The sequence below is a fragment of the Erpetoichthys calabaricus genome, chromosome 7 (genome assembly GCF_900747795.2).
Source record: "Erpetoichthys calabaricus chromosome 7, fErpCal1.3, whole genome shotgun sequence".
Taxonomy (NCBI): domain Eukaryota; kingdom Metazoa; phylum Chordata; class Cladistia; order Polypteriformes; family Polypteridae; genus Erpetoichthys; species Erpetoichthys calabaricus.
This window is the reverse complement of record NC_041400.2, coordinates 172,450,510-172,477,733: the sequence shown is the minus strand read 5'-3', so window position 1 is coordinate 172,477,733 and position 27,224 is coordinate 172,450,510. Positions and strand designations below refer to the sequence as shown.

The 27,224-nt window shown below is 40.5% G+C and overlaps 1 protein-coding gene across 1 annotated transcript in view; it reads right to left on the bottom strand.

Annotated features, from left to right (window-relative positions):
* Positions 1–7,599: 7,599 nt before the first annotated feature.
* Positions 7,600–27,224, bottom strand: part of thbs4a (thrombospondin 4a) — a 160,166-nt gene continuing 140,541 nt past the window's right edge. Inside the window, exons 18-22 of the mRNA XM_028805726.2 lie at positions 27,053–27,101; positions 23,540–23,736; positions 12,678–12,850; positions 11,735–11,874; positions 7,600–7,783 (exon numbers count right to left, since the gene is read on the bottom strand). Of these exons, the coding sequence (XP_028661559.1) occupies positions 7,722–7,783; positions 11,735–11,874; positions 12,678–12,850; positions 23,540–23,736; positions 27,053–27,101 (621 nt within the window). The 3' untranslated portion in view covers positions 7,600–7,721. The remainder of the gene's footprint in view (positions 7,784–11,734; positions 11,875–12,677; positions 12,851–23,539; positions 23,737–27,052; positions 27,102–27,224) is intronic.

Here is a 27,224-nt window from a genome sequence, read left to right as displayed (position 1 = left end):
GCTGCAGGTACAACCTTATGCTACCAGTAGTGACAAGGACACTAGCAAAATGCAAAACTAGAGAAGAATCAATCAAGGAGGATAAGGAGAAAGCAATTGTCTGTGGCCACCACCTGCAAAACGGTTCCCTTTTTGGGGGGTGTCTTGGTGCTTCCTCCCCAGTGCCCCTGTTGTCCCTTTCATTTGTACCAAAGCAGGTGAAGTTGATTCACAATTGCTTATTCTTCCTAACTGCTTAATTGACTTAGTCTGCAATGATTAAGTGTAACATTATATATTGGAAATTTTTTTATGTACTCAAACCACTTGGCATTGAGCGTCCTCTCGTCCTCGTTCTCGCTCGTTCCGGCTCACCTCAGATCCCTAGAGAGGACACCACCTCGATCGCACCCACTCCTCTGGACAATCAGTGGGAACGATCCGCCCCAGAGTGCCAACTCTTCACTCCGTCGAGGGATCTTCAATCACTCTGCCTTTCATGCACAAGCAGGCTGACTCTTACTGCCTGTCCTCCTGATACTGTTCTCAGGGCATCTTCACTCTTTCTTTGTTTGTTGTCTTTTTCTGTCTGTTTTTTTGTCTTCCCCCTCTACCATTGCAGGCTCCTTTTCTACCCTGCTACTCCTAATGTGGCACTTAGTGCATGCACTGCTCTCTCCTCCCTCACACACACACACACACACACAAGTGCCTTCACAATCAGGCAGGCAGCCCCCACATCTGTCCCTGGACCCAAGCACATTTGCACATCCATCTGCACCCAATTAGAGCTAGCACTTTGTAGGGCGTGATTATTTATGTAAAATCAGCACAACACCACAGCCTACTTATCACATACGGGTCAAGATACTGTGTAGCCACCATCCATCAGCATTGCCCAATACCAGTGGCGGGCCGTCAGGGCCTGCAAGGCCTTCTCTGCTGGCCTAAAAAAATATCTGAATCACAAACTGATGTTAATTATATTTTGTCCATGAATACTTATTAAATAATTCCAAATAGTCTGTCCACTTCCTTTCATAGCTTTTCCGATGGTTGTGCTGCGCCTGCTTCCAGACATGTATTTTCGTATTAAAGCATTTAAACAATCACATTTCAGCCATCATTTGTTGCCAGGCAGGGTCAAAGTCAAAGAAGTCTGCCAGGAGGCCTTCATAATCCATTCTGCAGGCCCTCTAACACAAAATAAATGTCGATTAAACTGTTGCTTCAACCAATCAGATTTTGAGTTGGTGTCACTAGGGCCCTCTAGCAGGCGTACAGCAACGTCACCGTATTCAGACCCGTTGATTGCATAGGATGGTGTAATATAAAAATCTGAATGAGAGCATCATGGGGCAGCTAGTACACATTTGTATGTTTGGTGGTGACCATTCCCGTGTCCACTGCTTCTGTCGAGCGGACATTTTCAGCCCTAAAGCGAATTAAAACTTATGCCAGAAATACGACAGGGCAGGTTCGACTTTCAGCATTAGCTTCGATGGCGATAGAAAGGGACTTCGTGATGGAACTGAAGCGCACTGATAATTTGTACGACAGAGTAATTGAACTGTTTTTGAGTAAAGAGAGGAGTATGGATTTTGTTTACAAATAATCCGAATTTTTGGTGAGTAAAATGTTGCGAAGTTTATGAGTTATTATTGATGTTTTTTATGTGTGTCGAAGGCTGTAGATGCAGTAGAAAGGAACTTGTTCACTCCTGGTTTGTCTATTCAATAAAGGCATTTATTGTGGCTACAGGAGTTATCTATCTGCGATGCAATGGCTCTTTATACTGTATTTCTGCATATTAAGATGGTTTTTATAACCATAAATTAGTTTTTGAGGGGCGGGTTGATTCAGACGGAGCACTACTGAAGGCCTAGGTGTGAAATGCACGGTCCGCCACTGCCCAATACCAGCTGGAAATTGTCAATGAGTTCATCTCATTACTTTGTCTCAACATTCTCTGACAACACGTCCCTTGACAATGAGCTGAAGAGAAATTTTGGAAAGCAGCCACCACCTGTAGGCTGACAAAGAGAATCTGGACCAACAGCAAACAAAGCACCAAATATGAAATACCCAGTCCTCTCCCCCCAACCCCACCCCTCTTTTCCACTTCTCCTTCTGCAAGCTTCAACCACCTCCTCCCAACTCTGGCTCTCTGAATGGAGTGAGGCGGCTCCTTTTATTCGGTTCCTCGGAGTGCTGCAGGTGGCTCATCAATCATGTTACCTGGAATCACTCCCAGATGTGGTGGAAGTCCACTGTAGGACTCTGCAGCTCTCCCTGGTGGCTCTCACGGAACTCAACAGGGCTGTACCAAACTCCAACACCCAGCGTGCCCTGCAGAATTTCGTGACGCCACAGCCGCCCAAGAGGGCTTCCCTCTAGCATCTCGGGGAGGTAGGGCCTCACAGATGCTCTCTCCCCTGATCCTTCCATCCAGCTAGCATCCCAGCCGGGTAAAGACTGTGGCCGCCCGTCACAGTGTATACAGAGCTGTGGAATAGTGGGTCTGCGGCTAAGCAGCATTTGGTCCATGTTTAAATAGCTATCTCAATCTCAGTTGTGTGCATGCTTGCAAGGCTGCGGGAGGTTGGTGTGATAGCTGAAATGGAGCACATCTGCACGTGAGGGTGTGGTCTGTCTTGATTGCTTCATTGGTCTGCAATTGATGCACTGCACCCATGCAGGCATATATGGGATGAGCTGGCACAGCAAAAAGACAAACAGATGAGAGAAAGGTCAAAAAGAGAAAGACAAATGTTGAAAGATGGACAGAAGCAGGCAGGAGCAAGAGAGAGTTGGTGCAAGAGAAGGCAGGAGAGCCCCTTTGGGAAGCATGTGGCTGACACTCAGGGGCCGAAGAGAGTCACTTGTACTGAGCGTTTTAGTGGAGTGGGGAGTGACAAGTGGCTTGCTTCCACTTACTGTAAGTCCAGGAAGGCAGAGGGTGTTGGGGAGACACAGCGTGGCCCCATATCGGGGCCACAGGCAACTGCAGGAGTCCAAGCCTTGGGGAGATGAGGTTCGAATGGTGCACCCTACAGGAAGCCATGGAACAGTAGGCATCTGAACTCATCTGAACTCTGTCGGTTCGGTGTCTCCCCTGTTGCAAGGTCCCGTTTGGGATTAGAAGAGGAGACGAAGTTTTAAAAAGATACACCAGAGACTATAATTAAAGAGAAGTTTCCTGCCTTCAGATTTAAGCCTCTTTTTTAATTGATTATTTATGGGATTGTTTTTAACTTCCACATTTTCACTGACTTTTAAGAATTATTATTTATTTATTGAAGACTTTTTGAGCACTGCACTTTGAACAGTTTGGATATGTCTGGACAAGCACTTATACACATACCCTTTGTGTGTTTTCCTGCGTCCTCATCTGCCTGGCTCATCTTGGTTATGGAATTGATGGTTCAGAAGGCTCCCAAAGAAGAGTAGGAGCATGGAGCCAAAACAAGAACAGAAGCTGAACTCCTTCCACATGTGCTGACTCAGGAGCATAACAGGACTCACGTGGCAAGACAGCGTATCTATCTCAACAATACTAAAAAGAAGCAGCACCATCGCTATCTTTACACTGCTCAAGCCGGTTGGAATATGTCAGCCACATGGCAGATGTACGAATGCCTAAAGACCTCATCCTCAGTGGGCCGGTGACAGGGAAAACACTAATAGGAAGACCAAAGCAGCATTTTAAAGATGTCTTCAAGTGAGATCTCAAGAGTCTTGTCATCAGCGCCTGCACTTGACAATCTTTTGCCTCTGACTGAAATGCCAGAAGGTTGTGATTGATGGCAGAGATGTTTGTTTCTCTTGGAAAAGAAGTAGGACTGCCACAGTTTGACAAAACTGAAGAAATCTTACCTGTGAATAATGACATTTTGTTTCTGTGTGTTGGAATGTAATGATAACTGTCTTAGAATGTGTTTGTAAAAGTGTTTGCCTGTTTTATTAAATGAAACACAATATGCGTTTGTTTTGTTTCAGATAGATGAATTGGCTGATCCAGACATCCTACACCTGCTTGTTGTCCTTCTCTGTGTGGTGGCAGATTCCACTGATGGCGTCACATTTAAACCTCACAAAGTTGCTGTGGTTGTGACACTGCATTTGGAGTATCCTAAAAAACTCACCTACACTTGCACATTCATCCAAGTCACACCATGCGTTTGGATGATGAGAAACCTTGAAAACCTTGCCTGCTCCATATCAAAAATGACCTTGCTATTAGGGAGTAATCTCACTGTATTATTACGTAAGGTCCTATGGTGACCCTGTTTTCCACTTTGTACTATTTATTGTGTAGACCTTAATACAATCTCTTAAAGCCCATACACTTAGCACTCTATGATCAGGTACTTTAGCACTTCCTCTCCCCCTTCCTTTGTACATCTCTAACCTCAGGCACTTAGAGAGAGTAAAGAAACAGGCAGGAGTTAAGTTACAGATTTAATTATGTATTACTGATAACAAATGCCCAAAAATATTAAGAAGGCAGAATATTATGTGAATATTTAAATCATACCCTTATAGTCTACATAGCAGTGCATCTTGTGTCCATATGCATCTCTCATCTTATCTTATGCCTAGCTTGCTTTGCTTCAACATGGCCTTTGAATGAAGTATTGAAACAGGCCACATTCTTACTTCAATATGGCTGCAAAGATAGAGTTGTCTTCACCGTGGTCTTCTGTTCATGGCAAGATGGTGAGAGAGAGAGGTAAAGGCAAGGTGACCAACTTTATACCATTCTTACCACAAAACACAAACCAATACACATGTATCTCCTTATTACTCGTTCCATACACACTTCTTCATCTTCTTCTTCTTCTTTAAGCTGCTCCCATTAGGGGTTGCCACAGCGGATCATCTTGTTCCATATCTTTCTGTCCTCTGCATCTTGTCCTGTCACACCCATCACCTACATGTCCTCTCTCACCACATTCATAAACCTTCTCTTTAGCCTTAAGCCTGGTAGCTCTATCCTTAACATCCTTCTCCCTATATACCCAGCATCTCTCCTCTGCACATGTCCAAACCAATGTAATCTCGCCTCTGTGACTTTGTCTCCCAACCGTCCAACTTGAGCTGACCCTCTAATGTACTCATTTCTAATCCTGTCCATCCTCGTCACACCCAATGCAAATCTTAGCATCTTTAACTCTGCCACCTCCAGCTCTGTTTCCTGCTTTCTGGTCAGTGCCACCGTCTCCAACCCAATAACATAGCTGTCTGCTCTAAACTCCATAACCCCTTTATTATTACACATGTGCACATAACCATACCCTTCACCAGATAAGGAATAATAGGATACCCCTTGAAATTTTACTCAATCAAGATTAATACATAACATCACATAACTCCTGCCTTCTTCTGTTGCCCTTATACAGTATCTAGTCGGGGTTTAACGGTAAATCCCACACTAGTGGTTATTTTAGATAATTGCAGGACTCTCTTTTTGCTTTGGATCTTGCAGTTCATAACAGCTATGGCTTGTCAGCGTCATGATCTGGATTTTGTTTTGAATTTTCATAGTCATTCCTTGGCCTCTAATAATGTAAATGAGATATTACTTGTGGGATTTTAGAGGTCAAGAAATGTAGTCATTATATTTAATTAGGGTTTTAAAGTGTTTTCACTATATTAAAAATTAATTACTTTCTCCCTTAGCACCATACTGTTTTTGTTATGGTTGCCATTATTTTTGTGTTCTTTGTTGTCTCTACTGTGAAGAAGTTTCAAGACAAAGTCAAAGGGAAGTGTGTGATTAGAACATTAAAACAATCTAGACAAGAACAGGCCATTCATATCATTTGTGACAGATGGATATCAGCAAGAGTGAAAGGGAAGGTCTACAGGACGGTAGTGAGACCAGCTAAGTTATATGGGTTGGAGACAAAGGCACTGACCAGAAAGCAGGAGACAGAGCTGGAGGTGGCAGAGTTAAAGATGCTAAGATTTGCATTGGGTGTGACAAGGATAGACGGGATTAAAAATGAGGACATTAGAGAGTCAGCTCAATCTGCATCTCCCGTGGCACTTTGAACATTTAAAAGCCTGTACAGCAGCTGTCCTACTCTTTGTCTTTTATTTCCGGCCCAGGGCGTGGTTAAATCTCTTGGCACAAAGTCTCGTCTCGCAGGAGGTGAGTTCTTGATATTTTTTAGTTTATAATTTTAAAACAGAATAAGAATCTGAAAATCTAACAACATCACATTAAGGTTCAATAATTCTGAAAAGAATGATACTAAACATATATTTATAAGTTTTAAAATAAGCCTGATTTAAAGTGTGACAAAGAATGTCACATAAAATCATTGCACAAAATCGTTGCACTTTTAGGCTTATGATTTTATATACAGGGTGGTCCAGATCTAATTATGCAATTTTCATTACGCTATAACTTATTAAGTTTATTACATAGAAAATCACCCGAAAAATCCTGGACCATCAAGAAGTGTGCGAACTGACGACATGAAGAATCGTCTTCGCGCCAAACTGGAATCATCCCCGCATAAATCAAAGTCATCCAGGCGATCTGGATCTGCATAATTAGATCTGAACCATCCTGTAAAGAGAGTAGATTAAGCTTATCTTTCAGAAGTATGCACACTAGGCTGTTATGACTGAAAAGATCTTAACTGCATTCTCTACTTCAATTTTCTTAACCAGTTGATGCTTTATGGAAATTATAGCCAGTCCATTAAGATGGTCTTTTGTTATTGTTCTTTTAAATTGATTTTAGCTTTGCAAAGCTGTGTTCTCCTGAGTTCCCCTTTGTGTTTTGGAATGCCTGCTTTTAACAGTCTCCTTGTTTTTTATTCAGCCAGTTTTGCTCATTTTAATATGCTGCACTTCGCTGTCGATTGACAATTTGCTGAACAGAACTGAAGCCAGTGCCACAAGGTCAGTGGCAGGCAGGCAGAGTTGGAACCAACACGCTCCCTGGCCATCAGCATGATTAGGACGGTGTGCTCGGCCATCAAGTTCTATTTGCATGTAATTTCTTTTGTTGAAAAACATTTTTTGTTGATAAGTTTCTTTGGGATTTCATTTTTGTTCTTATAAATTGTTCACTGCTTATCTAAAAGTGTAACCTCTGGATTAAATATCCAAAAAATGTCGACTTTTGTATATTTTAGAACAGACTTTAGGAATTTTGGGCAGCATGGTGGCACAGTGGTAGCTGCTGCCTCGCAGTTAGGAGACCTGGGTTCGCTTCCCGGGTCCTCCCTGCGTGGAGTTTGCATGTTCTCCCCATGTCTGCGTGGGTTTCCTCCAGGTGCTCCGGTTTCCTCCCACAGTCCAAAGTCATGCAGGTTAGGTGCATTGGCGATCCTAAATTGTCCCTAGTGTGTGCTTGGTGTGTGTGTGTGTGTGCCCTGCCATGGGCTGGCACCCTGCCCGGTGATTTGTTCCTGCCTTGCGTTCTGTGTTGGCTGGGATTGGCTCCAGCAGACCCCCATGACCCTGTAGTTAGGATATAATGGGTTGGAAAATGTCTGTCTGTCATTAGGAATTTTCACTTAAAAGAGAAAAGCCTTTTGAAGCTTACCAACTTGCCTGAGACATGATAAAAGCCATTAACATGAAAAAACATCTACTGCATCCACTTTAACATGTTTTTTATTCATAATTCAAATAAAATTGGGTTACATATTTGAAGAGATAAGTGGACTGTTTTGCACTGTTTACTTAATGCTGCACATTATTGTGTCTGGATTTACTTTTTAAACCGCATCACTTCGAAAATGCTGGGTCCTGAAATCTTGAAAATCTTCAGGTATTGTGTCTAAAAACAAAAAAATAAAATATATGAGTATGTTTCTCATGTTGCTTCACTATTTTTTGCATGTAGAAAACAAACAAAGCGATCAATTAAAAAACTGATTCCACAAACAGAATTTGAAAATCATTACAACTTCAATTATTAAAGACCTCTGGCAGCCTCTTTCCAAAAAAATATGAAACACAGACACTGGAGGATTGGAAAAAATACCATTTTCTTGTCTCAGTCCGGATTCCTGTTGATTTACACGGACGGTTTGGGTCAGGAAATAGCAAAAATCCCAGGAGCACATGGATCTGTCTATCCAGGAATGAACATGTAAATGTTTGCTGTGTTTTGATTTCTGAATGTTGTTGTCCTTCAGATGCATTTATTCATGGCAACAGGCTGCAAATGTTTGTTTTCATCAGGATAACACTCCATGCCAAATGACTGGAACAGTCCTGGAATGATTCCAGGAACATAACAATGGATCTATTTTCATTTAGTGGTGTCACAGTAAGGGTGTTTTAAATTAGTTGCTTTTTATACTATTTTAACCTGTCATTTCATTCTTGGTATAATTGTATGAATCCTTGACCATTTCTATTTTTTTTTTGTTCGTAATTTTGCTTTTCTTTAAGTTTAATTTTGAAAGAACCATTAGAGCTTAGTTTTTATTTGAGCAAAAGGATTGTACAAACCCTGATACACCCATGAATGACACCATGGGGCTCTTTTTCCTCCTGCCACCTATGTAGAGAAGTTGTCTTCTGAAGGTGTTGTAAGATGTGTGTCACTCTGGTTAGAGCAGTGTCCTTTTGGTTCAAAGGCAGAGCATTGCAAACTTTGGATCAGCACCTTATAAAGACAGCTAATTCACACCACCTTCAGACATTTAATAAACACTCTCTGATTGTGCTAAGTCAACCAAAGTGACCAGATGACAGCTTCCTGCTGTTGTCATTTAAGTTGCATTGCAGCCTTATTTTGGAGTTTGTTTCTGGCCTATATATGGTATTAGTGAATATATCAGCTTAAAGTTAAATACTATACATTGTCATGCATACATGCCTGAGGATCACCATCCAGATGCTTGCCAGGTATGTGAGGGGTCTCTGCTGATAACTGCCTCCACAGTCTCATGAAATCACCCAGTGAGGGCCACTGGAGTATTGTGTGCAGTTCTTGTCACCGTAGCACATGAAGCTGTGCAGAGGAATGCAATCAACTGTATTGCAGGTCTAAAGGACATGTCACACTCTGACAGACTCAGAGAATTAAACCTGTTCAGTCTCGAGCAGAGGAGACTGCGTGGGGACCTAATATTGATCAAGTAGATCCAGAAACATTCTTTTGGCTTAAGGGTAACTTATGTACTTGAGGACATCAATGGAAATTAAGAACAAGTGCATTCAGGACTTTAGCCAGGAATCACTTCTTTAAACAAAGAGTTGTGGGAATCTGGGACAAACTACTGAGACATGGAGTTGAAACAGAAACCTTGAAAACCGTTAAGAAGAATCTGGATGAGATATCGGGACAACTTAGCTATTAGCTAAAGAAACAGGCTTGATGGACTGAATGGTCTTCTCTCATTTGTCAAATTTCTTATGTAACTGACCCTGCCCCTTCTTGTCCTGGGGCTTCAAAAAGATGACCACCAGGAAGGAGGCATCACTTATCACAGAGACGACTTGACAGAAGGAGCTCTGAGTCTGATGAACCACCAGCAGAGCCGATTTAATAAGAAGCCACCCTTTTATGTAATGATTGATTTTTGTTATTATGTTTATGCCATCAAGCATTATTTGTTTTAAAAACTGCAAGTACAGTGATCCCTCGCTATATCGCGGTTCGCCTTTCGCGGCTTCACTCATCGCGGATTTTATATGTAAGTATATTTGAATATATATCGCGGATTTTTTGGCTGCTTCGCGGGTTTCTGCGGACAATGGGTCTTTAATTTCTGGTACATGCTTCCTCAGTTGGTTTGCCCAGTTGATTTCATACAAGGGACGCTATTGGCAGATGGCTGAGAAGCTACCCAACTTACTTTCTCTCTCTCTCTCTCTTGCGCTGACGTAGGGGGGTGTGAGCAAGGGGGCTGTTCGCACACCTAGACGATAGGGACGTTGCTACCTTCTGTGTGCAGCTGCTTCCTGAAGGACATGCTGCACTTTGCTTCACATACGTAAAAGCTCAAAGGGAACGTATTGATTTTTGACTTTGTTTTTCTCTGGCTCTCTCTCTCTCTCTCCCTGCTCCTGACGGAGGGGGTGTAAGCTGCCGCCTTCAACAGCTTTGTACCGGCGGTGCTTCGCATACTTAAAAGCCAAACAGCCCTATTGATTTTTTTTTTTGACTGCTTGCTTTGTTCTCTCTGCTCCTGACGCGCACTCCTTTGAAAAGGAAGATATGTTTGCATTCTTTTAATTGTGAGACAGAACTGTCATCTCTGTCTTGTCATGGAGCACAGTTTAAACTTTTGAAAAAGAGACAAATGTTTGTTTGCAGTGTTTGAATAACGTTCCTGTCTCTCTACAACCTCCTGTGTTTCTGCGCAAATCTGTGACCCAAGCATGACAATATAAAAATAACCATATAAACATATGGTTCTACTTCGCGGATTTTCTTATTTCGCGGGTGGCTCTGAACGCAACCCCCGCGATGGAGGAGGGATTACTGTAATCGAGGAAGGCTCTGTTGGCAACCCAGAATACTCTACAGTTTTCAACCTTCTCTCATTCACACAACCACAACATGAAGTAAAATTATTACTGAATATCACTGTGTCTTACAACATACAGATTATTTTTATTTTAGTCGTTCGTTTGAGTACCAGAGATTGCATCAAGTAATGTCAGTCATGCAATGCTCTAAAGGTTGGTGTCCTTGACATCTCCATATCCAAGTTTGCGAATATTCATAATTAAATCCTTGTGTGCTGACATGGTTGTTTTCATAAAAGACCTTTGATTTTTCAACATCTGGCTGATTTTCTCAACTTTGATTTTGAATCAAGGTTTGAATGTCTATTGAGTTATGACAGGCTGCACTGGTCTCAGAACACTGAGGAATTATATAAAAAAAGGAAAGGGGGCTCTTTTTACTTAGGAGACTGCATTCCTTTAATGTGGAAAGTGACATCCTTCACATCTTCTCTAACTCTGTGATGGCCAGTGCAATTTTATGTGCTGTGTTGAGTTGGGCTGGTGACATCACTTTAAGAGAGGCTTACTAAATCAACAAGCTAATTAAAAGGGCAGGCTCAGTTACAGGACACACTCTGGACCCCTTGGAGGTCGCAGCAAAAGACAGAATTAAAACAAAACTTTGTGCCGTTATGAACAATGCTGCACATCCTCTCTCTGACACACAAACACTGAGGACTTTCAGCCAAGGAATTATTCATCAGAAGTGTGTTCAGGAAATGCTACGGGGGCTCCTTTATACCAACAGCAATACACCTGAATAAGGCCTCATTGGGACTGAGACAACCTTTCTTTCTGGTGTGTGTTCCGACCATGCTGTGTGTACGTGTGTTTATTTATTCATTTAAATAATAGCATGTAATAGCTTCTGTAAAAAGCTGTTATATAGAGTTATTCATATCTATCTATCTATCTATCTATCTATCTATCTATCTATCTATCTATCTATCTATCTATCTATCTATCTATCTATGTTCAAGTTTGTGGACCAACATAAGCTGTCAGTTTACCTTCTTTAGTAGGTTTATGTTGTATCAGCACGTCACAATCCTTGACCTTTTAGAGACTTCTTTATGAAGCAGTGCATTACCTGATAAAGTGACCATTCAGTGTGTGTACAGACATCTTTATGCAAGGTGACTCGCTATTATTAATTCCTTTGGCAGAAAGAATAATTCAAATGGCAGAATAGGGTCTTCTGGTAAAGTCACAGGGCCTTCTTAAAAAAGTCATAAAGCTACTACAGTATTTATTAACTTACCATTACAGCGATACTTGAGATTTGACCATATGATGTTTTCTTGGGAGAAACAAAACACACCTAAACGCCCACCACGCATTGTCGTGTCAATTGTTACTCCAGAATCAGCCACAAGCTCTGTGCCTTCATAAAATCGAGCTCTGTTGAAATAAACAATTCATTTTTTTGTCATACTGGTGCAGAATATCAAAACACATCTCCCACAGTACATATTCATTTTCATTCACCTTTCTATTGTCTAGTGACAGAGTTCCATATACACATTTTCTGCATGGGTAAAGTAAACATCTGTGTGAAATTTTAAAATGATTTCAGACGAGGCTTGAATTCTGGTTTGGTATGTTTGACTTGATTGTATGTAATGTGGAGAAATCCTTGCAACTGGAGTCTGCGTGTAACTGCATGGGCTAGAACTTTGATCTTGGTCTTGATTGAAAGCTGATGACCTGATATGTTCTGGATATTCAGAAAATTTCAGGTAGCAGCAACCTTGGCAAATGGACCTACAATCGTGGGTGTATTATACCAAAATGATCATCAAATGATGTAACATGGTGGAAACAAAAAGAGGACTAGTGTCATCTGCTGAGCATAAGGCAAATCACAGAGGCTGGTGACATGCTGAAGAGCACCATAATAGAAAGAGGAAGGAGAAGACCAGCGCCATCTGATGAGCATCAGGTGCAGAATAGAGAATGCAAGAACGACAAAGTAGGAGAAACATATGCAATTGGAGCTTTACGTGTTTCACTAATATTAACAAAGCACACAAGTTTGCAAGTACAGATGCACAGCCTGTCTTCGTTTTTAAAGATGATTACACGGAGTACCATGGTGATGTGAAAGCTATGACATGCTGGGTAATTAAATTAAGGTTCTTCACTCTAAACTGTATTATCTTAGCTGTAGAAACAGGTTATAATATAGAATTAGCTGTGCATACCTGATGTACCCAACTTGAGGGCGGTGCTGCAAGAACCACCGGTAGGAGACCTTATCTTTCCAGCCCACATTTCTGGGGTCCTTCCATAGCAACCTGACTTGGTCTGAAGTGTCACCAGTATGCCAAAGTGAATTTCTCAAGTGCTCACCAGGGCCAGTTTTGGATTTAACAGCCTAAAAAAAATAAATGAATAAATAACAAAGCATTTTGAAACCTGCATAATGTAATATTTTTATTGCATGCTGTATGGGAGAGAACTTGTTTAACGTGTCTGCTGAAGAATCTCAGGTAATAGGCCTTTAGCCTAAAAGTCTTGCCATGCTGAACTTTGTGCAGTGTATACAGGGAAAGCTGAATTTAGAGTATTTTGATTAGCTAGCATTTCATCCCCATTGTAGCATAACCTTGAGCTTACTGATAATGATTCAATAAGAGTTATATGTTTTGAGAACCTGAAAAATGCCATGGCTCACTCAGATAGCAGACATGAAAACAAGCTAGGTGGTCATTTTGGACACAAAGAGAGTCTTCCAAAAAGAGTTTTCTCTTTGTTGGTCTTTGGTGCAAAAATGAAGCTTTCTTTTAGTTCAAGTGTTCCTTTTCTGATACGTTTGTATAGAGTTTAGCTCAGTTGCTGTGCAGGGAAAATACATGCAGTGTCACACATGCATGCTTAGGGGGCACCTTCGAACCTCTGCTAAGGGAAGCAGTTCCACCCTAGGATGAGACAGGGCACAGTCGCTAACTACCTGTTACTTTTTCTGCACCACTCAAAAGGGCAAACACCAGATGATCCCTGAACATGCCTCTTGAAGGGTCCTGGAAGCCCCTCCCTTTCCGTCATGGCCACTAATATATTCAGCCCGCTAACTGAAAGTGGGCATTCATTGACAGACCCACTTGAAAGAGAGAGATGGAGCTCCTCTACACCAGCATATTTCTGATACCTCTTACACCATGATGCCATTTTTTTAGCAATTTCCACTTACGGGGAGAATGCCAAAATAAAGCCTCATTATTCAATAAATAAGGAAGGACAGTCAGTTTTTCACTAAAATCTGATAGATATTTATATAAAATATAATTTCTCAAAAACACATATTTTTATTGTATATGTACACACACGCACACATATACACAAAAAAATCACACATTTTTGTTTATTATGCACGACCCTTGGCTCTCTCCTTTTTTCAAACATGACTGTGTTACATATTGCTGGAATCGACTCAGTCGCAGCTATACAATGGTATGAAGTGAGGGTATGGTGCCCACCATGGCTGCCTGTTTTTCTATTCTCAGGAGGACATCTCACGATCAATACATCATACAAACATGGGCCTGGGCTTGTTTTAATCAGGAGAATCTGCTGTAAATGCTGATATATCACATGTATATATTACCCAGCTCAGAGGTGTCACAGTTTTCCCTGTTTTCAGCTCGTAGCTCGCGTTTGCTCAGTCAGACTTAGGGTTCAATGCGTCGGTTAAAATCGACTGCTTGAGACCTTTTGTTTGATTTATAACACTTGGGTATTCCTTGTACAGAATAATTACTACTTTTTTCATTTTTTTGTGACGATTTATGAAACACCCCACCTATGATTTCACGCCAGATTAAAAGTCTACTGTAAATACTGTAACAATGTGATCACTATGAGTGTGAAGTCAACACCCATTACTCGAAAACAAGGTATTATTGGTGTCAGTGTGTGGCGTAATTCACCTGTAGAATTCAGCGAAAGATTTTTGAATCCTTGCTCAGCCTGGTACAGGGCTACTTAGGGTTTAAGAGGTTTGTGGCTGTGGCCATTATTTTTGTTCTTATCTCTTTTTTCTTTGCCAATATTAAACAAGGTTTATCAGACTGGTATCCCAACCTTTGAACCTTTGTCTGTCCTATTGTGTGACAACAGCTTCATGAAACTTTCTATCTGCTGTTGTTTAGCTACTGTACACTTGGAAAATACCACTCTCTTTGAGAAGAAATCTTTTTCTTTTTTGATTAAATTACACATCTTCACCAGGCTAAAGAAACCATCTGGGATTTGTTATCTGGGACAGAATGAAGATCGCATGAACCCACCCAGGCTGTATAATTGTTGGTATTTCTTATATGTCCTGCTATTCACTTTGATGCAAATAAATATAACTTTTAAGGGAGAGCTTAAATCATTGTCATTATCTGATTGCTATTAGCATGGCTGAGAAGCTAGCTTGTTCATGCCTTGTCTAGCTACAGTGCCATAATTGCATGAAAGGATAATTTGGACTCTATTGGGATGCAGTAAAGGTCTGGAAGTAAAGACAGGCCCAGTCGGTAAGCAGCCTGCTATTAGAGGTCTCAAGGGTTGAATACTTGGGTACAATAAGAACAGTGAGACAGGTAAGAGGTTACAGGTAACGGCAGTATAACTGGATTTGACGTTTCTTTCAGTCTCCCTTTAAGAAAAGAACCCAAGGAATGAGTTGCTTATAATGATGACATGATGAAATTTATAGACTTACACATATATAAATTGGCTATCTATGATGGAGAATGTCATTCTACTGTCACTCAAAATTCCAATTTGCTTCAATCCATGTAGTTAGACCCAAATGTCTTGTACCCTAAAACTTGAAGTTTGGTCTTGAATGTCATAGTGAGGCAGTTGATAGCACTCCCACTGCACTGTTGGAGACTCCTGAGTGTTAGTTTGGGACTGTCTGGGAGGAGTTGGCACGTTTTTACTATTATACTGAGGAGTTGGCCCTATGATGGATTGGCTCACCTTCTAGGATTGTTTCCTTCTGATGTGATGGACCCCTGGCCAATATGGCCATAAAACTAATAAAGTGGGTTTAAGAATGTTAAGTGTTATCTGGAATGTGGTTTTATTTAAATAAATGACACTTATGATAAAACACATTATAGCTATGTACAGATATTTTTTATAGTTGGAACACAGACAATTTAAAGGAGTTGTCTAGTGTCACACAATGAGGCAGAATTGAGGTTCAAAGACAACACACCACTTGTAGTCTGCTTTCCTTCCTATACCCTAGACATGTTAAATCGGCTCTATATTAGTGAGAGTGGGTTATGTCCTTTCTGCCTTTTGCCCAATGCTGCTGGGATACGCACCAGTCTCTGTAACTGTGCAAGGAGGCCAGTAAACAAAAGATTAGGAGCTTAGCCACTGGCTCAAACAAACTCAAGAGCTGATATAGCTGAATGAAACATGACCTGGCCATGTTTCAAAGGTGAGTTAGAAACTCCGACTGGAGAAGAAGGGTTAACCAGCTGCTGTGTTTCTAAGAATGTGTTGCGTAATGCTTGATTATTCCCTCCCTATTGTAACTGCTTTCCTGACATTCTGTGGATGTCAGTTTTGGTTTTAGTTTCTGAATGAAAGCTCAGTTCCTGTCGGTACAATGAGACGACTTGCCACCGATGAGCCAGAAATGTCCAGGGTTTAAATTCTCTGATGAACATTATCTGTGTGAAGTTTACACATTCTCCCGGTGACTAAATGAGTTTTTCTCTGTGTCACTCATTTCCCAAAAAAGTTTGTCCAGTTGAAGCTCTGCCAAGCAATTGTCATCTTCAGCTCTTTTACAGATCCCTCATCTTTTAACACTTATTTGATCTGAGCACCTACAAACATGTCTTCCTTAATCTTTGCATCACTGATCCGGGGAAATGTATTTCTTAAGTGCATGAATCCTGTTTCTGTTTTATCCATTCCTTTAACAAAGTTTTCATAAATCTAAGTTTAATACACAGAGGAGGAAGGTAAACTTTCTCAGGGTTAACAAGTGCCTGTTAACTGCAGAGAATCCCAACTGCGGCTAAATTTCAGCTACTCAGTGGGTAAATTTGTTTAAAAGACCTGAAGTCTCCAAGGTATCACTTAGTTTCCAAAAATGACAACTTTCAACAACTGGGCCAAGAATATCCAAAATCGTAGGTGAAAAGCAAGAACAAACGTCTCACTGATGGATGTGCTCTCATCGACTCGGTGTGCTTCATTCTGGTATTCCGATATCTGAATGTCATTAGTTGTTTTTAAATAAGTTAAATAGCATTATTGTGTACTATTATTAGTATTGTTATTTGAACTTAAAATAAAAATGTTAAGAACAGTATCTTAAAATTTCCCCTTGGTCAGTTGCTTTATTATGGTAAAATTATAAACTCAGGTTACCAAACAAAACAGGGTGAGGGGAAATTTACTTTCAAAAAGTTACCCAGGGGTAAAGGGGGTGAAAAGGTTGGGAACCCCCTGATTTACCACATTTTTCTTTCCTGGAAACAGGGAGATACGTTTTGGATCCTCTTTCTAATCTCAGTGGTTCTTCTGATTTAGATCATTTATGTGAGGTAGAATGCCCAGTGGAGGCTGGGTGGTCTCATGGCCTTGGAACCCCTGCAGATTTTGTCCAATCCATCTGGAGTTTTATTTTTTTTGTTGTTGTTTTTTCAGCCCTCCCAGCCATCAGACCTTACTTAGTATTGCCTAATCTTAATTTTGTTTTTTATAAACTTTTCTTTCTTCATCTTGTAAAGCACTTTGAGCTACACCATTTGTATGAAAATGTGTTATAGAAATAAACTAGCAAAATACCCGTGCTTCTCAGCGGAGAAGTAGTGTGTTAAAGAAGTTATGAAAAAGAAAAGGAAACATTTTTAAAGTAACATAACATGATTGTCAATGTAATTATTTTGTCACTGTTATGAGTGTTGCTGTCATCAAGGGTTTGATTATCATTATTTCTTTCAATTGGGTTCATATTTGGAGGACGTGTTGTGTTCAAGTTACATTCTGCGTTTGTCAACCATTGTAAAGATACAACAGGTTTTATTGATAATTTTGTGTCCATGTTGTCAGAGTTGAAACATTCATAAACATCGAAGTGTCCACTACCCAAATCGCTACCAGTGAATTTAAGATGTTTAACAGGCATTCCCGGTTGTCCAAAGATGTAACATATTTCCCCATTTCTATACACTTGAAAGTGACAACGAAACAATTCCAAAACAGCTATCAGTTCACATGCAAAACCATTGGTTGAGAGCTTAAGCATTTCATTGCTATAGTGGTCCTGTGTAGTATAATTGTCTCCTCTATTGTCATCAGTCCACACCTTGAACCTGCCCCAGTCATTCAGTACATAAGACACAAAGTCTCTGCGGATATCAAGACTGAGACTGACATGGCCATGCAATAAGTAAGAGAGAGAATACAAGAGGCAGGCACAATCTTGGGGCATGGAAACCACTGGGTACGGGTTGGTGAAATTGTGATCGACGGTGATCACCGGAATAGACATGTTATTCGGGGTAAACTTGCACCCGTTGGGAAAGAAAGTAGAAGGGAGGCGAGAAGCAGTAGAGCAGGGAATGAAAAGCAGAAGTCAGCATGAGGAAGACGTGAGCAAGTAAGAAAGCCCAACAATGACAGCCTTGAAGTGGTGGAGTAAATGAAAAGAAAGAAGTCACCAGCAGGAAGATGTGAAGCAAGGCCAACAATAACAGGCTTGGAGCAGTGGAGTAAATGAAAAGGCAGGAATTACCAGCAGGAAGGCGTGAAGGAAGGCGAACAATAACAGGCTTAAAGCGGTGGAGTAAAGAAGAAGGGAGCAGTGAGCACGATGAACAGCTGAGGAAAGTAAGGAAGCGAGTGAGGAGGCACATGAGCACGGGATGTCGTTAATGTATATAGGCAGGGAGCCAACCACATGTTAGGTGAGCGGACAGCGGCCGTGCGGTTAAAGGAAGGGGGACCAGGGGCGGCCCTTGTGCGTCTCTGCCGTGAAATAAATCGTCTGTTAACGGAAATAAGGAATGAAACCATCAAAAGGAGAGGTCAGTTCGGAAAGTTGCTTACGGCATAATGGTGAGAACCGCCAAAAAGAAGACGTTATTTTCGAATGTTCGTGATGGGGAACGGCGTAAAATGAAACATACTTAATGTTTGTAAGTACAGTGTAAAGGATGAGCATGGGAAATTTGAGCTTCCTACGTATATTGGAAGTCATAGAAATAGTGAGGAGGAGTTTCCCCTATCTATATATACAGTTTAGGGGGTAAACCCATTTCCACCCCCTTGGGTGTTGCAATAGGACATGAAACATACCTAACTTTTGTAAGTACACTACAAGGAATGAGCACACAAAATTTCAGCTTCCCATCTATATTGAAAGTGGGAGAGTTAGTGATGAGTCAGTGAGGGCTTTGCCTTTTATATATATAGATGCTTTGTTCTTATTGTTCTTGTGCCACTCACACAAAAACAACAGCATTTGGTGTAACCAACCAAAAATGCAAAGACCTTTAGATCTCCAGGAATATTCCACTTCTGTTTCTGATACTGAATGTTTTCGTAAAGTAACATCATGTTCTCATATGACACTTTCATTTTTATAGCATGTGTTATAGAGAGAAAAGGAAATTTTTATTCTGTTGTGGAGATGACAACTTTCAAGCTGAGTTTTGAGTAGTCAATGAACAAGCTACACTCATCCACGTTGTGTTCATAATAAAGTGTCTTCATTTTTGAATTACATTTTTAGGTGGTGCTGATTAATTTTGAAATAAATATATTTCAAAAGGTGATGTCACAAAAAACTAAACCTGGTAGAAAATTTTGACTTTGTGTTTGCATTGAGGATTATAAAAAATTATTAGAACGCTTATCACAGTCCTTGGTGCAAAATTGTTGATGGCCAGTATTGCTAGGCCAAAAAGTTAATTAAAGTAAAGAGTGAATGTTCAATGTTTAACCGTCATCTTATACGGTGATGCTGATGCAATGTTTATGATTTGTTCATTTTGAGAATTGTCTTGACTTGAAATAAATATTTTTAGACCAAAAATATACATGGGAATGTGGGTTGCTTTATCTCTAGACATTTTCAGTGTGGTTTTCTTTGTGCTATATTTCCTGAATATAACCATTAATTATTTCACGGTGCCATGACATTATTTTGTTTAGCAATTGGAAGGTGCTATGTTATGATACCCATTACCTGCGTGCTGCTCCCTATTGCCATGGAACTTTGTTTCAGACGTCACCGCACCTTGTGCCATTAGTGTGACCCTTTAAATCCTGCACAAAGATTCATTCAGTATCAGTGATCAAACTTAGTGCAGATTTCCTGTTCAAATTTCTGCCTTGTGATTTTACTGCTTTCTCTCTGACTTTGATTTCTGGTCTTAGATTAGGCTTTGGTACAAAAAGGTTTCGTCTTTAAGGTTTAAACTTGTTTGTTGGTTTTGACTGTTTGATCTCCTGGTTCTCTTCTCACCCTCAGGAAGAATAATAATAAAGTGTTAAAGCTGTTCACATTATTTTCACTAACTGGGTACTTTGACTTCAGGCCCTGACCGGGTTACTGATGATGTCGTTGGTTCCTTCTACCTGTGTTCATGCAAGTTTCCTCTGGGCTCTCTGATTTCCTCTAAAATGTCAGGCTGATCTGGATCAACTGGAAATCATCACAGTCTGATTTGTACCCTGAGATTTCCTAGCATCCTGTAATAAAGTGGTTTCCAATTTACACCTAGGTATTGGTATGCTTGAAACAGTCTGAATTATGCACCAATAGACAATTAAGATTTTATATTTTTCAGACCTTGAGGTGGATGGGCTACCACAGAACCATCCAGTGAGCAGCAGTTCTGAGGATGGTATTGTCTTTTAAATGAGAAGGTCAGAGCAAAGGCTATGATAACTCAGCTCACCCAGCCTGCTGACTTCAACCAACCTTTATTTGTTTATTGTCAGGCCCATTTCTAGTTTTGCATTTTTTCTTTGGACATACACTCACTGAGCAAATTATTGTGACCACTATACTAACACTGAGTAAGGCCTCCTTTTGCTCTCAAAATAGGTTCAGTTTTTTGTGACATGAATTCCACAAGATTTTGGAAACATTCCTTTGGGATTCCAATTCATGTTGACATAATTGCATCACACACTTTCTGCAGATTCGTCAGCTGCACATTCATGCCGCAAATCTTGCGCTCTACCACATCCCAAAGGTGTTCTTGTGGATTCAGATCTGATGACTGAGAAGACTACTGAAGGGCTCTGAACTCATTGTCTTGTTCATGAAACTAGCTTGAAGTGACATGGTACATCGTCATGATGGAAGTAGCCAATAGAAGATGGGTAAATCGTGGCCATGAAGAGATGCACAAGGTCAGCAGCAATACTCAGATATGCCGTGGCATTCAAGCAATGATTGATTAGTATTAACAGACCCAAAATGTGCCAAGAAAACAATCACCAAATCATTACACCACCAGCAGCAGCAGCTTGGACTGTTGACACAAGGTAGGTTGGGTGCATGGATTCCTGCCATTGTCACTAAATTCTGACCCTACCATTAGCATAAATTGAGATTCATCAGACCAGGCTGCGATTTTTCCAGTCTTCAACTGTCCAGTTTTGGTGAGCCTGTGCCCACTACAGTCTCGGCTTTCAGTTCTTAGCTGACAGGAATAGAACCTGATTTGGTCTTTTGCTGCTGTAGCCCATCCACCTAAAGGTTTGACGTCTGCACATTCCCAGATGCTTTTCTGCTCACCACAGTTGTACACAGTGGTCATCTGAGTAGCCTTTCTGTCAACTCGAACCATTATGGCCATTCTCCTTTGACCTCCTCACCAATAAGGTGTCTTCATCTGCAGAACTGACATTCAATGGACGCATTTTATACCATAAAACTCGAGAGACTGCTGTGCCTGAAAATCTCAGGAGGTCAGCAGTTATAGAAAAACACAAAGCAGCCTGTTTGGCACCTATAATCATGGCCCTGTTGAAATCACTAAGATCACATTTTTTTCCCATTCTGGTGTTTGATGTGAACTTTAACTAAACTGCCTGACCTGTATCTTCATGATTTAACACACTGCGTTGTTGCCACATGATTGGTTGATTAGATAATTGTATGGAAAAGCAGGTGTCCAGGTGACTCTAATAATTTTCCAAGGTTTGAGTATGTTTGCCTAATATTAGATGTGATAACACTATCTTAGTAGTACTGTTGAATTTTTATTTGGGGGGTTGGATAAAACTAGCTGTGAGAGCTGGCCTGAACTATTTTTTCATCCAGAGGCCCTTTTCTGCGTTGAAATTATTGTCTATGTTTAACCAAAACACTCCATAATGATCTCATTCTGTTAAGTCACTAGCAGGCCCCGGAGTGGGTTTTGCCTTTGTGAGACATTTCAAAACTTCAGTGACTGCATCATTCGCACCATTTAAGCAAAAGAAGATTAAGTGGTGACATGATTGAAGTGTTTAAAATTGTGAAGGGAATTAGTCCAGTGGGTTGAGACTGTTATTTTAAAACGAGTTCATCAAGAACACGGGGACACGGTTAGAAACTTGTTAAGGGTAAATTTCGCACAAACATTACAAAGTTTGTATTTACACAAAGAACAAAAGATACTTGGAATAAGCTTCCAAGTAGTGTGGTAGACAGTAAGACGTTAAGGACTTTCAAAACTCGACTTGATGTTTTTCTGGAAGAAATAAGTGGATAGGACTGGTGAGCTTTGTTGGCCTGAATGGCCTGTTCTTGTCTAGATTGTTCTAATGTTCATTCCATAAGCCAAATCACCTCTAAAAAGTAGATAAGCTGGTGTGCTGTAGTCACTCTTTTTGTTCATTTTTATTTTCTTTCAGTTTGTTTCCTTAATATTACGCTTTAAAGATAACAATCAACATGCAACATGCAAATTGTAAGATGTTCAAGTGGCCAGCAGACAGAATCATTTTTTGATTGGCTGGAACAATGTCTACTGCTGGGGACAGCCCGGCTACCTACTTGGGAGCGAACTCTCTAGAAGCATTCTGTCTATTCCACTACTTTATAAGGAGCACCGTCCTGGGGCTGGGCAACTCACCGTGTGGGTACTTTAAAAAGGAGTGCCATGTTTACCTGGTGCTCTCTTGTTTTTGGCAACAGGACATGAGTTCATGGAGTTGCCTTGGAGGAAAAGATGATAAGTGTTTGACGATGGAGCTAAAGTACTGGTTGGAGGATCCAGGAGAAATCTGCACAGCTGCAAGATATTAGGGAAGACTGAGTGCAGCAGTGCAGTCAATGAAATTGAAGTCAAGAGCCCTGGGAATTAATATGTTGATAAAGGGATAGTGATGAGTTGGCCACAGGTTGGGAGGTGCACAACGGAGTCTGGCAAGTGATCACCACATGTGAACTTGGAAAGTAAACAAGGTGAGGTGACTTGCAACTTGCTCTGGTGTTTAGGATGTGCATCTCTTCTTTTTGTGGTGTTCTACATGGCCCATAACAGTGGAGAACATTGCATATGCGCATCAGGGTTCTGTAATTTGTCTTCCCTGTAGTGAAGCAAACCAAATGAATACACCCATTTGTAAAAGGGATCAAACTAGTCATTTCTTTGTGGTGTCTTCATGCCCTTCCCATCTCAGTGCTTGTTAAATTTGGTGTGGGAAGTGGGGATAAATGGACAAACAAGAGAGAGCTAGTACCACTCAGGAAAAGGTCCACTGTTCAGTGAACTTGCCACAAAGGTGGCCACCTACCAATTAAAACTCCTCAGTCCTCAATCCTCAGATCCTTGTTCCCACCTACTATTAGCCCCAAATTAATGCCATGTTAGACCCATCTGCTCAACCACCACAAAGATTATCTGCTACCACCCAGACAAGCAATTTAGCAGAGGCCCTGAGGATTTACATAGTGAAGAAGCCACTGTGATGACCTGGACACGGTGGCAGGTGGAAAATGAAGTACGGCCTGCATTCATAATTATTGTGCCATTTCTTTTTGTACTCTGTTTTTAGGATTCAACTCAGCCTACATTTGAAGCCCTGCTCCTCATACCTTAAGCTGGATACCAGGTTCAGCCACAGCTCTGAATGGTGTGGCCTGCCAGTAGGTTTGCTCTGTCTGTTTCCACATAACAACATAGAAGCTGGAACTGTCCTGATAGCCAAAAATGAAGCCTGCATAGTCATCATCTGTTACAGTATTGACATGGAAGGTACCCTCAAAGTCAACACCATTAAAAGCAGTGTAACCTGTGAGAAATAAAGACAAAGATTAAATTCATGACCATAAACTGATACAATTGAAGTCATTGCAATTTTAAAAAGATGCATTAGGAACAAAAGTTTTATATATATATATATATTCACGGCATTCGTAGTCTGAATCACAATCTGATTGTATGGGTGGTTACCTACCAGGTAACGCTTGTGGTTGGTCAGCAAGTCGGCTAACATTCGTCACGATGCCCTCAGTTGTGAGAAGCAGATCATAGAATGGTTGAAATAGTTTACTGTCAAATAATGCAAAGAGTACGCGACACGTGTTTCGCCCTAATTCTTGGCTCATCAGGCGTACACACTCCACTGCACTCCCTCTCGGGAATCGAACCTCGAACGTCAGCGCTAGAGGCGAAGCCCCTAACGTTGGGCCACGGCGTGTGCTCTTGTGGGGAGTGAAGAAACCGCTTCTGGTCAGGGGAGGGGACGCTGGCGCACGCATGTTGTTGCCACTCCTCCCTGTTAACAACACTTTTCACAAAATTCACCTTAATTCTACACTTTCTTACGCTTGTTTTATTTCTTTTATTTTTTAAGTGCCTTGAGCATGGGAAAGGCGCTATATAAATAAAATGTATTATTATTATTATTATTAATTACCTCGATCTACATGCTGTCAAATAAACGAACCACACGCCGTGGCCGTATGAGCCGTTTAGGAATGACAGGCATTTTTCTCATAACCCCCCTCCCAAATTTTCCAGGGACTCAAAAGTATTTGTATATTTGACTGAAAAGCTCTTCCTCAGCCAGGTGTGAGCAGTTCCCTCATTTTTTCATTAACTATTAAGCAGGTAGAAGGTCTGGCATTGATTCCAAGTGTGGTATTTGTATTTGGAAGCTGTAATTGTGAACTCCCAATATGAGGTCCAAAGAGCTGCCCAGGCAAGTAAAAACAGTGCATCATTAGGCTGAGAAAAACAAAACAAACCCTTTAGAAAGACAGCAGAAACACAATGAGTGGTCATAACAAGCATTTGGTACATTCAAGCTGGTGAACTCAGCAACACCATAAGGTCTGGAAAACCACAGAAAACAATTGTGCTGGATGATTTCAGAATTCTGCTCTTAGTGAAAGGGAACCCTTTCACAACATTTAGCCAAACCAAGAACACTCTCCGGGAGGTAAACCTATCATTGCCAAAGTCTACAATCAAGAGAAGACTTCATTAAAGTAAAGACAGAGGGTTTACCACAAGGTGCAACCACTGGTAAACCTCAAGTATAGGAAGGACATATTAGACTTTACAAGAAAACAATTTTTTAAAGCCCATTCAGTTCTGGAACAATTTTCTTGGACAAAGGAAACTAAGATGAATATGTAAAAAAATGTTGGAAAGAGTAGAGTATGGAGAAGAGAAGAAAAGGCTCATGATCCAATGAATACCACATCATTTGTGAAACATGGTGGAGATAGTGTCATGGTATGGGCATGCCTAGCTGCCAATGGAAGTCAGTCACTGTTATTTATTGATGATATGACTGCTGGCAGAAGTAGCAGGATGAATTCTGAAGTGTATAGGGCTATACTGTCTGCTCACATTCGGCCAAATGCTGCAAAACTGATAGGAAGACACTTTATACAGTAGTACAGATGGACAATGAGCCAAAATATATTGCATAAGCAAACCAAGTGCTTTTCAAGGCAAAGAAGTGGAATATTCTTTGATGACCACGTCAATCAACTAACCTCAGCCCAATTGAACATGAATTTCACTTGCCGAAGACAAAACTGATGACAGAAAGTCCAACGAACAAGCAGCAGCTGAAGACAGCTGCAGTAAAGGCCTGGCATAGTGTCAATAGGATGGAAACTCAGCACTTGGAGATGGCCATGGGTTCAGACTCCAGGCAGGCATTGACTGGAAAGGATTTTCAACCAAATATCACATTAGATTGTGTCTTTTGTTTTCTAAACTGAGTAGAATATAAGGGCTTATAGTAGTCTCCATATGTGTGCATTATATTTTTATGGCCAATGATTCTATCTCTGTCTGTTTTGGTGATTACTGATATTGCGTTGTGAACTTCCTGCTTATGGATTTGTTGTGCTAAGATCTTGTTAGCCTTCTCTCTGTGTTCATAGTAACGATGTCTCAATTTAAAAATGAGTTGTTCTATTTCTTTTGTTGTGAAGAGGCTGAGTTCTGATTGCAAAGCCTAAATAGTGCCTCATTTGGAGACCTGTTCTTGATCTATTCTGGTTAATTCACTGATTAACTCTGAGGTCTTCTTGGTTTCTAGTTTATTTTTGTGGGAAAGATATGAGATAATCTGTCCTCTTAAAAATGCCTTCAGAATTTCCCACAGCATTCCTGCAGAAACCTCAGAGGATGCATTTGTCTCTACAATTCTCGTCAGCTAATGACAGGGGGTAAGACACCAGCTGCGGATGAGTATGTGGGGCACAGTGATATGAGCTCCATGATCAGAGGGGCGTGGTGGGAGATAACAATAGTGTTGTATTTGCAAGATTTCCTCGTGGGCAAGAAATTGTTATCTATAAAGAAATAATCAGTTCTTGAGTAACAAGTCTTTTCTAAACAGCTCATACGATATTTTTGTTAAACTAAAAGCTGAAAGTCTATACTTCAATCACATCTTGATTGCTTTCTTTCAAGTCCTTTGTGGTGGTATACAGCCTGTCTTGTATTGTATTGTATTAGAAATATTTGTAGAGGCTATTTCCTATTTAGTCCCATATGTTAAATTAATGTGCACATATTTCATATGCCATGAGTCTTGAAGAGACTTTCAAAACAATTAGCCTTATCAAAATACACATAAAATATACATTTGCAGTTGAAAGCTGTTAATTGCCTTTTAACATGACACTAAACAATCAGAAATTTCAGAAATCTAATTCAAAAGTCTTATATGATATGCTGTATTATAAATGTAATGAATTATTATTATTATTATTATTGATAAATGCATAAGTAAAACAAGTTTAAAGACTGTTAATAGCTGGTTTATAGCAGACTAACTGTGCTACCCATCTAAGAAATGTATTTTGTGCTGCATGTAGTAATAAAATGCATTGTAATTTGCATTCCAACAGATGGCACATCACAAAACATTAGCAGTGCTTTTACAAATCTCACACCAAAAAGCATTAAACAAAGACATAACAACCAGACACTTGTGCCTTCATTAAGATGGGTACTTGTAAAGAGACCAAACTATGTATATTTCACCATGAAATAGCCAAAAGATTTCAAAAACAATGGACAAGTTCTATAAAAATGATAAATTAGAGATAACTGAAAGGAGAATAAATAAAACTTACCGACTGCAAGCCCAGGATCACTATTCATTGTTTGCACAATCTCCATTCCCTAAAAAACATAATTAATATTCCATCAATATTACATTTTTTTTAAAACAATATTAGGTACAGTATATTAATTCAAATGCAGTCACTAACATAACATTCTCAAACTTGCTCAAACCAATTTAAG